Below are 15,335 nucleotides of genomic sequence, written 5' to 3' on the forward strand. Positions count from 1 at the left end.
ATTATTTCATTACGCCAGAATTAATTTGCCTCATTACAAACTCATAACTGCTGTAATTGCTTCATTTTTCTCTAATGCTTTAAGAGCCATGTTTACTTTTAAGGCAACATTAGGAACTTCCGGAGCATGACACGCACTGCGGGCTGCGACACATTGAAAATGGTAACATTTTCAAGTCGAAATTCGCTGCAAGCACACTGTATATATTTTAAAAAGAAGGAAACGTACACACTGTTAAAAACGTTTTTTTTAATATATATATATATATATATGTATAAAATATCATTTCACCATACATTTACTACATGTATCCCAGCGTTACAGTGAAACATTAAAATCACATCACATAATTTTGTTCTTATAATTTCTCAAATCGACTGTGCAAATGTTGTTAGAACTACAGTACCTTGGAGTAAATGTCATGACCCAGCTGGCTTGATAAGAATTTCCTTTCCTTTCCTACGTGTACCAGTAACAGGTTGTGTTTTTATTGCCAACGTTAATGAAATGATCACCAATCATATGCAATAACAGTGTACAGTAAACGATGCATTGAAAAAAATCCCTCATTGTAATATATGAAATGATCGATGGAGCATCAAAAGTGCTTCGTGTCCCAGATGTCGACAATAATAAATACTGATCAGACACAATGAAGTATTCTCCACGAGCACTTGTCTTGTTCTATAAATAGAAGAACATTCATTCTTACGGTGGCTGACAAGTACCTGAAAACAATGACAACCATGTCTGCGATATACTGCAATGAAAAACACACAAAATACACAACCTGCTGAATTATATTAATACTCTAATAGAATACTCTGGACAAGTCTGCATTTCCTTTTTTTACATAACCCTTAAACAATTGTACAAAGTGATTACAGGTACTGACCCAGTAAAACAAAGGAAAATAATAACACTACAACACGATTGTCTGGAACACAGGGAGTGTCCTACCTGTGGGCTATGAAGTCCAAAATCTCTGCAGGACGAAGTGCACGGTAGTGAGAAAGCACGTGTGTTCTCATTGGACAGATATTCAATGAAACATTGTCATTGGCTTCGCTTTAAAAATTCAAATCTACTCCACAGGTTATTTCTACCGTCTTAATACGAGGTTTGTGAATGAATAATTGTTCAGCATGGACCTCAGTCTGTTAGTCGACTTCGGTCCAAGTCTCTGCCATCAGAGAGACCTCAGGCACTATTCATAGTAGAAAGGTAGTGGCATGGCGAGCCCATCATCTTCCCGGCGGGGCGTCCCGTTGGACGGACATGATGCTCCGTTTTAACCTCTTGGTGAACAGGTGGCTGGCTCTGCCGCAGTAGGTGTGGGTGGTGGTCCGCAGCGACGCCTCCAGCGGCAGGAGCAGGGACGCCTCCATGTTTTCACCAAACTGGTACTGGAAGGAAAGGGAAACATGTGCCGGAGTTCGATTTTTTTTTCTAATAACGCAGATCAGATTTTGCAGCTGCAGCCGCTTTAATTCCAAGACTTGTAATAAAAAAAATATTCCTGCGACAGTTAGAATGCAGTCAAATCACATCAAGTTGGTCACATTTGTCAGTTCGAGGCAATAACATTCTGCATTCGAGTTTTATATGTCGATCGAGGGGGTTTGGGGTGTTGAATATCTTTCTATCACCACAACTGCACACAAATGGTCTCGGTGAGGCGGCGACATAGTTACTATGGTATTCAATTCAAATTAATGTTATTTATACAGAGTCAATAACAATAAAATTGCCCAAGATGTGTTACAGTGTCCTTCTGTGTCACAGCAAAGAAAAAACATCCAACACTTCAGTCAGTTAATATCAGCAGCAAAGCTTTAGTCACGTAGAGTGTGCAAATAAATAAGTGGACATTCTCATTTTTTTCTTCTCATTATTATTATTGATATACACCCACCTATTATTGGTCTAGTAAATAAGAGAAACCACTATTCTACAGCATCGTATCTGACTCCAGTTTGGCAAAGCATTAGGTTACTCAAAACACACTTTCTTTATTATCTTTCATATAGTGCAGCAGGCCATAAAGCACCATTAACAGCCTCCTATCGATTTTTATGTGGATGTGGCTGGTGCGTTGTCCACACAGCCATCATGATGTCTCAAACTAACATCAGCACTAAAAATTTTACAACTCTTCTGTGGGCTTGGCTGGGTAATGGTAGTGCCCTTTATTGCAAGCGCCTCTGCTGGCTCAGAGAGCCCGTCTTGGGAGCCCGGCTGACTAAGGAGCTCTTGGCTGGACGGAAATGAGAGTTTCTTCCCTGAATTGCCTTCAGGACGCTGCCCACAAAGGACCGAGCTGGAACAAAGACCCAGAGAGCCGGAGCCACAGGAAGAGACGGCGCAAACGTGGAAGAAAGTATAAAACCTAATTGTACGACAAAAGCCCCGTGTCTTACATTCGTGAGCTTGCTTTCTGCTCGCTAATGACAATCCACGGCGCTCGGCTTCCTCCTGAAAATCAGGTGAGGACGGTACGTGGCGTCTGTGTGTGTTTGTGCTGTCGGAGAGACTGATGGAGGTATGAGGCCCGAGTGCCCCGTAATGAAGCCTGCTCGTTTACTTAATGGCTGAGAACATTGCCCGCGCTGATAGCGGCCAGGCTAGGCCCTGTGGCGGTAATGGATGGAGACCGGCTAATGAAGCTTCCCCTGCTCCCCCCCTCGATCGCCGCCTGCATGTTGACTGGTGCGCTGAAATCAACGAGAGCAGATCGAAGGCGAGCCGCCAGCGAAACAGCGAGAGAGCTCTCAGGATGATTTGCCTTCTCACTGATGATGGAAGTGTGGAGGACTTTTAAGCTCGGAAAGCTGAGAGGCATTCAAAGCTAATTTGAGAGATGGCATACTTTTTTTTTAAGCCAAATTCTGTCTTCATTTGGATGTGCCAGCAGTGTCCCGGGAGTGCTCTACTACGGGGTGGATGGTCTAGATTTTTACCAAATGTCAAGACTCATCCGGAGATCATCAGGCATTCCGAGCAAACTGCAAAGAGAGCGAAGAGGAAAAAAAAACCCAACCACGAACCCATTTTATTAACAAGTATCATCCCTATAATTAAAACCTAATACGAAGCACTGGAACAATGACGTGTGCCTACAATAAACATGGGTTCTATAGTTTATTTTTGAATGAATCCCTAATTGACTGCCCTGCAGCCATGAACATTCCCTCAGCCAAAACCACAGTAAGTGGGTTTTAGAAAACATATTTTGATGCACAAGAGGACTCAAAAAGGACTTTTTGGGAAACGCATGGAACACTTAACTCGTATGACTGATCAGCTGTTCCAACGTTTTTACGCATTTACAGATTCATGAAGGAAAAACAGGAAAGGTAGACGAGCTAACACTGTGTTGGTTTCGGTCTCTTCCAAACAGAGACTGCCTTACGTTTTTAAAGAGAAGCATGATGGTCTGTACTGGAAAGCAACAATATTTAACGATAAACACAGCCAAAATGATGCCGCCCCCCCAGGTGAAGTGTTAATCGAATGCCTCAAATTACGAGAAGTATTAACTCTGCGACATCATAGTCATCATGGAGTAAAGTCTTACAGCTGACACAACTCGGAGCCAAACAGTTCCACTGGGTGAAGCCGGGCGGGGCCTGTTTGCCAGGTTTGGGAGACCCGAGACAGGATGACGGAAATGTTTAACAGGCTATTGATCAGGGCACTGGTGGACGGAAGCGTCCATAAGAGAAAGGCAACAGCCTGGAGTGCGTATTGATAATGCAATGACTGACAAATGTTCCTCCAAACAGTCTGGTCTCCCCACGCAACTGCCCCCTAAAGAAGCAGAGGCACCAGCAAACGAAGTCAATGCGGCGACCACTAGAATAAACAAAGACTTTCAAGCGGTACTCCCTCTCGCATTAAGTTGCCAGCCTCCCGTGTGTGGAGCATTTTACCAGAAGCTTTTAGGAAAATAAACGTGTATCAAATACAGCGAGAGAGGCAAAGCCACTGGCAGCAAACACATATTTGAGTGTTTTTAATTTCACTGCGGATTACGGCTGAAACCACAGAGTTCTGTGAGGCTGTCCCTACCTTTTGGATGGCTTCATAGACGGCACGAAATGCTGGCTGCTTGTCATCATGATAAACTCCTCTGTTACCATGGAGAATGAAGACACCTTCTTGTTCAGCCTGTTGACAGTTGCTTCCATAGATACAGTGGTCTGGACGGTAGTTCCACTGGCACGGGAACACGTATAGGCTTTCTGTAACACAGGACGATTTAAAAACAACGATTTATTCACTCTGCATTCTCTAAAACGCGTGCGCATTCGTTGATGAACATCCAAAACCTCAAACACCATTAGTGAAACACTGTGTCGTGATCTGGCGTAACAAATGCTAAGCTCACACAAACCTGGGTTATGGTAAAATATGATATTGAGAAGGTCCTGGTCTCCCCAGGTGATATTGAGTTTATATTTCTGAAGAAGTGGCATCAGAATTTCCTCCCACTTCAGGGCAACTGCCGTCATGTCATTCTGCAAGGACAGAGCACAGCAGTCAGAGAGCATCCCTGTCACTTTGCTGCAAAGTCTATTTAATTTAATCCGTTTAATCTATGTAACTGTGCTCTATGAATCCTTTGGTCAACACTTCACACCAACTCAAAGGAAATGGTTCGTCTACACATTTGTCTGCTCCCTCGGAAGATTTACAAAGACATTACAAGAGTGACCTCAGCTGGTGAGTCCTGGTGGTGCAGCTACTCCCTAGGCTCCACTCACCATTTTTAATTCTGTCAAAATTTTAAACACTTTCACATATTTGACTCATTAATTAAATATAATATGCCGAACTGTGAAATATACATAAGTCCAATAAGACTTTCAAATAATAAAATTCATTATTTTCCCTTTGTAGACTTCCATTAATGGCCCGTAACATTAACAAGTATATTACACTGCTGTTAGTTCCGACCTTTGCATGTATCATTACAAAACGAAACACAAACTACAGGGAATACAACCAGCTAAGAGTGGTTAACTCATTACCTTGAAAAATTTCTCCCTGAGGCGTGTCATGTTCATGAGCATGACCCCTGAATTGATGCCCGTCTTGCCGTAGTACGGGTGACGGGCAAAGCGGTTGTACCAGCCGATGCGTGGCTCCTCGTGCTCTGGAGCCATGGCGGCTAAGTGGCTCGAATTGAACTGTGAAAGCAGGGCCCAGATGTCCTCTACCGGCTGCAGAAAAAGAATATCCGTGTCTACGTAGAGCAAAGAGTCCACCTCCTTTAGGATGAGCTGGAAAATAGACATAAAAAAAAAAAACTTGTGAGCATATTTTGTAAAAGTGGAACTGTTGCAAGTGTTATGAATAAAGAATGAATGTAAACCTACTGGCAGAAAGAGCCTCTGAGAAGCACAAGGTTTGAAGAGCTTCTTCCAGTCTTTTGCATTCTCCTTGGGAAATGTGATGGGGTAGATGGTGAAGTTGAACTTGGTCTGAATCATCCTGGGCCACGATTCCAGCTTCAAGAAAAGATGAGCACAAGAAAAAACATGGAACTCACCCATATCTGTACAATTTTTCCTTTTCTTTTCTTTCTTCTCTTTCCCAAATGATGCACCTTCAGGCTAAAAATTTACAAGGACTGTGGGAGAAGAGACTTTCCTTTAAAAACCATCTAATGGGTGTTCTACAAGCATGCAGAAAAGCAAACTATTTCTTAAATATGTCTTGAATTGGCTCGTTCAATTTGTGCAGCGGTTGCCCTTTTAACGTGATTCCGTATTTCCCAGTTGTCAGTGATAAGAGAAAACATTTACTCTTGTTTAATCATAATGGAGCAGCGCACAACAGCAAACGAACAAACAAGCACATAGAAATTCTGGCGACGCTGGGAAAGGACACTTACGGCGTCTCTGAAGCTGTCGTGAAGTTCGTCCTCAGCAAAGATGTAAAAGTGCAGAGGCTTTTTGCTGAAGAGAACGGCAGACTTCAACATGGTGAGAGTCTCCTCTAGCCTGGGGCCACAGGCCACCACAGCCAGGTGACTCCTCTCATTGCTGTGTCCCTTGATTGCAGAGCCTGACCTCGCGCTGAGAGCCGAGACAGAGTTAAATGAATCAGTGATCAACCCCGGCTTTTGTTTCCGCAGCCGCATGGACACACTGGCAAGTGTGGGAAACAACAAAGGAATGGAAATATCGGCAGTCTCAGCTGACTGCTACTCAGCCCTGCAGGGTTGGAAATATTATTAGATCCAATGGAGCTTTGTGTTGCCTCCAAGTGCTTCCTGTGAACTACTGCTGGATGCAACTTGCCAGAGACCACATTACCAATTTTCAGCCACATCACAGTATGTATGTGATGGTATGGCCTTCCAGACGTACAATACACCAGTCAGCCACAACAATAAAACAACCACCCTGTGAAGTGAATAACGCTGAAGATCTTGTTACAATGTAATGTTTTTACCTGAGTTGTGACATTTATGTGCAACGGACACAAACCCATTCAGCGACATGATGTTATGGGCAGAATGGGCATGGGCACCCTACAAAAGTGTTGGAGATGCTCTGAGTTCGGTCCCAAGCATCACAATTTGTTAAACGCCGGAGTCACTCAAATCCTTCCACTTGCCCATTTTCCTGCTTCTATCACATCAACTCTGAGAATAAAATGTTCACTCGCTGGCTAATATATTCCACCCACTGAGAGGTGCCGTGATAACAAGATAATCGTTGTTACTCACTTGACCGGTCATAATGTTATGGCTAATTGGTGTATAATAATACATTTGCAGGAGTGCAAATGACAACCAGCGGCTCAATTGACAAGACGCTTCGCTTGTTTAAAGAATAATGAATGCAGATTTGATTTACAGTGCAGATCACATTAGCTTTTCACAGCAGTCACGAGGCACACGGACTACAAGAGGTTCACAGAAGAATCATTCATACCTAAGAGACGATCCCAACAAGCAGTCCACTCCACACACATCAGCAGGCAGTCTCCAATACGGACTCCAGTAAGAAACTGACTTACACCTGACAGAATGAAAACATCAACTTTTGGGTCCTCAACGTCATTGTAAATGTGAGAGCTTCAGAGATTAGACCGTTTTCTGAAGTACCTCCTGGAGTTGTTCCAGCCAGGCGTCCCTGCTGTCCTTTAAATCCGACTGAAGCTAACTCACGTTAATGAGGCACACAATCAATTAGCAAAGACATTAACCCTTTATGGGGCAAGGAACCTCATGGTGAGGTTTAGAAACACGTGGTTTTCATTCAGCCAATCAGAGAAGACCAAGGAAACCTTCTCAGGTCAACTGTGGTCTTCAGGGTCCACCTCTGCATAAATGCTGAGCAAAACTGGTTTATTCGGGGTACCAAGAAGAAGTGTCCTAATTTTGTCTTATGTGATAATGTGTATGTTAAGAAGTGGCTGAATCACCACTCATGTTCTAATGGTCTAAATACATGTTTAGTTTGTTTACCACCTATAGAATTCAGTACTACTTGCTTTTCTCCATGAACATTTGAATTTTGAGTGAGCAGAGTGGCAAAAGTAAAAAGTCATATTATGCTCCATAATAACAGTGTATGGTTTAAATTTAGAATTTCCAATTATTTCAATGAGAGCCATATAAAGGGTTAAGATCACCAGGTACTCAGCTAGCCAACAGCTGGTAGCTAATAGTTTTAAGTAAGTCGTTTTAAACGCAGCTACGGTTGCGGACACGAAAAACACACTTGAATTGAAACGGTTATCATTTTAATATATTAGTCTGATACCTAAACTAGTAACTAGTTGTTGCCTGGTTGTGCTAAAGCAAGCAGCGCGTACCAGTTGAAACTAACTACCACTAAAATGCTGAGCTGTGATTTCAAATGAGTTAACATAGCTACCTGTCTAGTCCCCCTCCGCGGCCTCGGAGGCCGGAAAGTCCCGGGCTTTTCCTGAGAGGGCTCCCGGCGTCATGACCGCTCTTGTCGGGCACGCCGCGCTCTTTGACGCGCCACTCGTCTCCGTGCTCTAAGGTGGAGGCTAGCTGGCTGAACACGTACAGCAGAGAGAAGAAAGTGAAGACCATGCACAGGAGAAATGCCCGAAGATAGCATCGCATTTTGCGCTTCGGGGTTTTATGCGCTAAAGAAGCATTTTGTCGTTGGTCTTAGCTCATGGGCCATCTGATGTACTGGCATCCAGCTAATCTGTCTCATAAATCAAGTCATTAGGTAAACCGGAGAGCACAGTTGGTGTTTACAGTCCTCCGCCCCACCCACCTCCCGCTTATTACACGTGTTCCGTCTGATCAGCCATCTGCCTGTGCCAGCACGAGCAGATGAAAAGTTGACTTGTAAACTCCGAGCATATGAAGATATATTGTTTGCAATTGAGGCATATTGGGTAGTAAACGCTGTAGTTGGATCGCCAGGAAAAAAGTCACCCGTCATGTCATTAACCCGAAATCAAGGGAGAATTTACCCTAGCACAGAGACATTATCACCCAGCCACAGGTTACACAGCATTTATCTATCTGTATATATTTATCTATCCATCTATCTATCAAAGTAAATGTATCACTTATTACATAATTATTGATGCATTCAAGTGTCAGAGTGACTGTGCATGTTTTGCTTGTAGAATTCTATAAAGTATCTGCAAACTCAGTGTGGTAAGAGTACACAAGAACAACATTTCCACTGAATGCATCGAGTCTTAAGTAGCCGGTGGAAAGCATGCACCTGAAAACTATACTTTTGCTTTTATTGTCTGCAGCTAATAAAATGCAAATGCTTCTATTCAGTTCACAGTGGATCTTATTTTGGTTCATTACACTTTCATGACCACTTAGAATAAAACACTCTTTTGTTGACAGGTGGCTGTTGTCAACTAAACAGAGAGAACCCCGCTGCTCTCAGTGTTTGTGTGGATATGTGCATGCTTGTGTGAACCAGTAGGCCCAAGTGCCGTTTGGGATATGAAGAGCTTTGAGCACAGTGACAGATTTTCCACTCTGCTTAGAATGAAGCTTAATCATGTTTTTATTTTCCTGTTAGCTACAGACCAGTAACAGATATGGCTGTCATGTTGTCTTCGTCCACTTCCTCTTTACTCTTGGGTGTTACCGGACAACCCTAGACCAGCCACCTAGACCAGACCAGGGGCCCCCACCCCATAGCAATGACACTCCTTGATGGCAGCAGCCATCCCCAACAGGATGCACCCTGAAAAAGGCACACACAAAAATGGCGTAGGAGCAACTCAAAAAAATACGAAGAACAGCACAAGGTCTGGTCTCCAAACTCACTAGATCCAAAACTGATCAATCTGTGGGACGCACTGGAACAAGCCTGGTCTACCGAGGCCCCTCCTGCAACCCACAGGACCCATAGACCCCCACTAATAACATTCTGTTGCCAGATACCACAGGACACCTTCAGCAGGCCCATGTCCATTCTCTGATGAGAGACCAACACAATATCATGTTATGCCTCATTGGTGTCTCTTCTGCTGGTCTCTTTACCCACCAGGTCTCAGGCAGAGGAGTTCCCATGTATGAGCAGAGTTCTGCACTAGATTTCACTGTGAAGCATCCTGAGACAATTTACATTGTTTCTGATGCTATACTAATACATACAATGTTAACTGAATTACAGAAGTTAACAAATTATAATAAATAAGTAAAAACATATGCAAGTATCTACAGCTTATTTTATTCAACATTATCTTACAATATAAACTGTTCTATAGATAGATCATGCTCAACTCTAACAAGTGAAGGAGAAGCATACTTAGAATATTGTTCATTATTTGTACTCAAATGCTAGACAGTAGGACAATGATTGCGTTCAATGGCATAAAATGAGAGCTGGATAAGGCCAGTAACCAACAGTGTTATGTTTTACTGATAATGGCAAAATGGAAATAATGCTAAAAAACAAATGTTAACGAGGAACAAAGGACGCCATTAAGTGCAAATTATCATTCAAGGTTATTCTACAATTCTGAGATGACTTCTTCACATTTGTCTCGTAATGCTTCATTTATTCTGTGCGGCAACCATCGACTGAATGTGAATCTGTTGTAGCACTGAGGTGTTAAAACACGAGTTACCACAACACGTGGCGCAGTTCCACTGGCAGCCAGGATTTAATGCTACTGTTCCTTTTTTTCAAGTTCATCGTGATAGAGTTTGCTGCAGACAGGTGCACAGCACGCATCCTCGTTAAGTTATCCACCGTCACCGGAAGGCAGTGAAAATATAAACCCCCAAGCAGAAATGAACGCTATCGTATTGGCATTTATAGTATTACTTTAAAAAATAAACGTGCAGTTTGAAGTTTAATCTCTGGTTGAGGCTGTTGAGAGTGCAGAAGAATGGGCTGTGCTGGCCGGGAGAGCGAAGGTTAGTGAGTCTCTCCGTTAACTGAAGAGCCTTCCCCGCGCGGCGAGGAGCATCTGGAGACTCCTCGTTCAGTGTTATCGGAGCTGGAGCCGCTTTGACTGTGCTGGTCTGCTGAGGCAGTGCTTGTGGACGTGGACGTGGGTTTGGCTTTCGCCTTAAAGTCTGTGATTATTACAGTCAAGTCTCCAACGGTGACCTCCAGGTGTTGCGCGCTGCTCCTGTCTATGTTTTTTAACCTGGGCCTGGTGGAGAGGGACAAACAGGGAAAGGAAATCCAAAAGCTGCTAAATATTTCAGAGGGGCAGCAAAACCAGCAACAAGATGAAAGGCTGCTGTCGATTATGATCTATCCAGCCATTTCTTTAGAAAACAGTAATTCCTACCTCATCTTTTTATAGCTTTTCTTTTTCAGCGAGGGTTCTTTATCACTTTTGTCTCTGTCCGACTTTTCTTTCTTCTCCTTTTTAGGATGTGTTGGAGGTGCAAATTGCTGATTTACTTGCTGTGCGACCAGCTGAGAGACGGGCCGTGGTTTTCTGAAAGGGGCAACAACAAACAAACAAAAACAACAAGTCATCAGCCTGGTAGCGACACTTATATCATTGAACCACCTGTTAGTGGGGTGAGCATGTGGTTTCCACTGAGCTCGACTGTGCAGGTAGTCAGTGTGACCAGGAAGCAGAGGCCTTACAATGTTTAGTTAACCACACGCACTTAAAAGAAAGTCAAGATAAAAACTTCAAATTGGGAGCAGGGTAACAAGTTTTCAATGCAATCTTAAAAACATACCAACATTAACAGTACTTGGTGTAAATCACTCCTCTTGGCTCGGAAGAGATGTAATCTTTAAGTGATAACATTAATGTGTGAGGTGTGAACAACATGTTCGAAGTTTCAATCTAAAAAATTAAGTACAGATGGTAGGACAGTCTGAATAAATGAATTCTGAACTGACAAAGCCTCACATTAACTTCAGATTCAGAAAAAGGTACATCCTCATGGCTATTTTGAACCTGACATATGGGTCCTACCGGGGACCCAACCCTTGAAGTGTGGTTTTAGATCGCATGCAAACATTTGCTCTACATGCTGCCTGAGTTTGAGAAGAGCTCCTGTGAACTTAACAGAATACTCTCCCTCTTTCTTGTATCTAAGCAATTAGCTTTACAGAGGATCTGTGATAAAGAAACGTGACGATCTTCAACTTCCCCCGCTAGCAATTCCACACGGTACAACACAGGATGCAAAAATATCAACACTACTTGGAGAGAAGAAACAGGCATGTTCACTGATGAGGCTGAATGTCGCTCCGCGCAAACACGTAAATGCAGCAGGAGGTGGTGTCAGGGGAGCGCAAGAAAGCCTGCGAGCACTCGCTTGCCAGTTCATTGAGTACATTAATGGAAACTAATGCATTTTAATACAACAGTATTACATGAAATGTTAGTTTTGTGGAAGGTACGGTATTCAGCATTTGTTAAAAATAACTTTGAGAACCTTTTGATTCAGCTGTATTTTCATTTTGTGTGGTTTCATTACTGTGGTTTGTAGGACTGTTGAATTGTACTGTGTTGTACTGATACATATTTGAATGGGGAAAGAAATCACTCATTAGTTGCATTAACACCTACGTTTTACTATGTTACCTTTCATGGCGTATCCTATAAATTTCTTTTTAAATATGTACGTGTTCTGTGTATGCATGTGAAGCATTTGAGTTTCAATACTTGGAGGCATTCTTTGTGGCCCTAAAGTTTAGCCAGATGTGCAAAATAACAACACTGAGGACATGAACAATACACTCAGCTGCCAAAACATTAGGAACCCCTGTGAAAAAGGAACCTGTCCTAATATAATAACACATGTGCTAAACCTTATGTTCAGATTATACTGAAACAATGAAGGACAGTAGATTATCCGACTGAATGATCATTTTGGAGGATGTAGTGTGAGGTGCTGCCTGTTATTTAGCCAAAATAATAGGGACACGTGTCAGTAGAACACAATACAACAGTGCTAGAAACTACGGGGATTTAATATTGGAATGGATTAGTTTTCACTAGCGTACCTAATAAAGCGGCAAGTGAGTGCGTCTACTACCGAGGTCATGTCCTCAGCGTGTTTCTGGGAGTTTGGGGCGTGAGATGAGCTGCAGATAATGGTTTAAACGCTACAACCCAAACGAAGATAAGATTTATTACAGGAGCGTTGCAGCAGAGGCGACGCCGCCTGATAAACCTGCGCGTACCCCCCTTTTAATTACGCGATTCACAGCGCAGCCACACACGTAATTCAAAGCGCGACGACCTGACGTGTCGCGCACAGCTGTGGGGTAATTAAAATACTCCTGCGGCGCTTTGACGGTCAAACATTACACAGCTTCAGTCGTTCTTACCGAGTGGAAGTCCCTTTTCTGACATCGCACATCATGCACTTGAACGCCTCAGCGCTGTTCCTGAATGTGCACACGCTACAGTCCCAGTAGCCATCGTCGGAGAAGGGCTTGGGTTGACGCTTTGGCCTTCAGACAAAAACAAAACAAAAACAGAGGCACAGTTTTAAAATGCTGTTTCCGGGAACTACCTGTTTGAAAAAGACGGAAACACTCGGGGAAGCGTGTTTTTTTTTCAGCTCAGGAGTCGCCCGTGGCAGCACGGGGAGCCTTCAGTTGACAGAGGCGGTTTGTTTGCCCCCGTATTAAAGCGGCAGCCAGCCGCCATGAACCCTCCAGTGAAACAGCCTCATCCATTCACCGAGCTCTCTGTGCACGTACGGCCCCGTCACAGTCCTTATTCAAAACACGGCAGCGGCGAGAGGTTTACCTTGTGGGACTCTTCTTGTCTCCCATTTTTTTTAAATAAAAAAAAAAAGTCGGTCGCGCGCAGGAGTTGAAAATGAGATGTGTTACAGGTGAAAAAAAAGCATTTAGCTGCTACTCAGCTGTCGTGGAAACTCCTGTCGATGGGCGGTCACGTGGCGCGACTCCGTCCAATCAGCTTCACTGAAATCACAACAGCTACAAACGTGACAACACCGCCGATGAAAGGCGCTTTGTAAACTTCACAGCGCTGCGAGCTGCTCGCAGGCAAACTTAATGAGGAACAGGGAAGTAATGCTTAGACACCATTACTGCCATTAAGACTTATTTCGGTTTTAATTTGTTTTATGAAGTGAGGAAATGAGTTAAAGTATGTTTTCCCCTCAAGAATACAAAAATTAAAAAATGTGTATTCTGTATGTAAAGGCATACACATCCCAGTGAACAAATTTGGCACAGCAGGGCCCTCTGCCAGGATCCTGATGGAGAATTAATGACCTCACAGCCCCAAAGCTGCTCCTCTAACTACTAGTCACAGCTGTCATAAACAACAAGACTTTAATATATTAATACATTAAATGTGTACCAGATCAAATAAACCTCATGCATATGTTCAAGAATAGATGCACTGTAAACACTTGTGGAACGATCATGCGTAGTGCCTACTGTACAAGTCTGTGGGGTTAGTGGTATGATCTGGGGTTGCTGCAATTGCTTAGGCCTAGGTTCAGCAATATTATGCCCAAAGAATGAGATCGGCTGACTACCTGAATATACTGAATGAGCTTCCCTGATGGCAGAGGCATATTCCAAGATGACAATGTCAGGATACATGGGGCTCAAATAGTCATAATAAGAGTGGTTCAGGGAGCATGAGACATAATTTTCACATATGGATTGGCCTCCACAGAGTCCAGACCTTAACCCTTGGAGAAGGGTTTCTGCAGTGGTCAGACTCTCCCATCATCAATATAAGATCTTGAAAAATGAATGCGATACTGGATGGGAATAAATCTTGTGACATTGCTGAAGCTTAATGAAATGTGCATTAATGTAGCTAAAGGCGGTCAAATGAAATATTAAAGTGGGTGACCTTATTTTTTGACCAGGCAGTGTACATGGGGAAATTATGTAATGAGGAGGGACGAATTGCAATAAACAGTTACAAACAAATATTGCAGAACCTTTAGTTAACCTCTAGAGACGATCCATGAATGTTGTCTTTATTAATTTAAAAATATAACTATTTATATTTACAAATATTACCTGACACGCTCAAGCCAATTGAAAACCTTTGACGGGCTAAATTGTAGTTTCTGGTGTTTTGACCAAACCTTGTATTTGACCTCGTACAGGGCTCGTTAGTGTGATTTGTTGATAGGATCTCAATGAATAAATGGTTAGTCACAAATCAAAATCTAAATAAAACTTTGAATAAGAGTTTGAATCTATATAGGAAACATTCAAGTTAGATAAAAAAAAGTAGAAAAGTGTAGGCCTGTATAATATATTGTACAATATAGTTGTACAGGCCTGTACTTTTCTATTTGCGGTGTCTCAGAACTGTGAGGAATGAATAATGGAAATAGAAATTGTATTTTTTCTTACTGTACATATGTTTTTCAGCATTCACTGTAGACAGCTCAAAATAATTAAAACTGTGAAAGTAAAAGCACATTCAAGCAAAAATCTGTACCACAGCAATCAGTAGTTACATTACCTAAAAGAATTGGTTTACTGTACTAGGTTTCTCATTGACCACAGCATTGCAGATTGAGAAACTGTTATTATACTTGCAGCGTGGTTGCGTAGTTTGGTTTTTATGTGGCCGGTTCGAGTCTGTGTGTGTTCATTTGTTCGTGTTTTTGAACACATCATAATGTGGAGTATTGTCTCCACCAGAGGGCGACCGCATGTTGCTCTTCAGATATACATTTTTCAGTGAAGAACATTACTGGAAGATTTCCCCAGATACGTGGTGTGTAACGTGAGTACTCTGAAATGTAATCAGTATATACAGTCAATGGATGGAATGAATGAATGTAGAAAAAAAAACATAATAACAGGTCTCATAACATGTAGACTATATAAAGATATAGTCCGCCCATGGTGTGCTGA

The 15,335-nt window shown here is 42.6% G+C and overlaps 2 protein-coding genes across 4 annotated transcripts; both read right to left on the reverse strand.

Moving 5' to 3' along the window:
* Positions 1 to 229: 229 nt before the first annotated feature.
* On the reverse strand, positions 230 to 8,267 carry LOC125014989 (glucoside xylosyltransferase 1-like). Of its 3 annotated transcripts, XM_047596591.1 has the most exons (8): positions 7,896 to 8,267; positions 6,948 to 7,034; positions 5,900 to 6,083; positions 5,382 to 5,513; positions 5,034 to 5,285; positions 4,397 to 4,520; positions 4,072 to 4,244; positions 230 to 1,406 (listed from the first exon to the last, which is right to left on the reverse strand). In XM_047596591.1, the coding sequence occupies exons 1-8, from the start codon at positions 8,111 to 8,113 to the stop codon at positions 1,245 to 1,247; spliced, it is 1,332 nt and encodes a 443-aa protein (XP_047452547.1). In that variant the 5' UTR covers positions 8,114 to 8,267; the 3' UTR covers positions 230 to 1,244. The 3 variants fall into 3 exon arrangements, with proteins under 3 accessions (XP_047452547.1, XP_047452544.1, XP_047452546.1); XM_047596588.1 differs by having other exon boundaries at positions 5,034 to 5,513; XM_047596590.1 differs by lacking the exon at positions 6,948 to 7,034 and having other exon boundaries at positions 5,034 to 5,513.
* Positions 8,268 to 9,685: 1,418 nt separating this feature from the next.
* On the reverse strand, positions 9,686 to 13,386 carry LOC125014990 (YY1-associated factor 2-like). Its single transcript, XM_047596592.1, has 4 exons — positions 13,222 to 13,386; positions 12,795 to 12,920; positions 10,783 to 10,935; positions 9,686 to 10,641 (listed from the first exon to the last, which is right to left on the reverse strand). Exons 1-4 carry the CDS (start codon positions 13,245 to 13,247, stop codon positions 10,401 to 10,403), a joined length of 546 nt encoding a protein of 181 aa, XP_047452548.1. The 5' UTR covers positions 13,248 to 13,386; the 3' UTR covers positions 9,686 to 10,400.
* Between the last annotated feature and the right edge of the window lie 1,949 nt (positions 13,387 to 15,335).

The sequence above is a fragment of the Mugil cephalus genome, chromosome 10, assembly GCF_022458985.1.
Source record: "Mugil cephalus isolate CIBA_MC_2020 chromosome 10, CIBA_Mcephalus_1.1, whole genome shotgun sequence".
NCBI classification, from domain to species: Eukaryota; Metazoa; Chordata; class Actinopteri; order Mugiliformes; family Mugilidae; genus Mugil; species Mugil cephalus.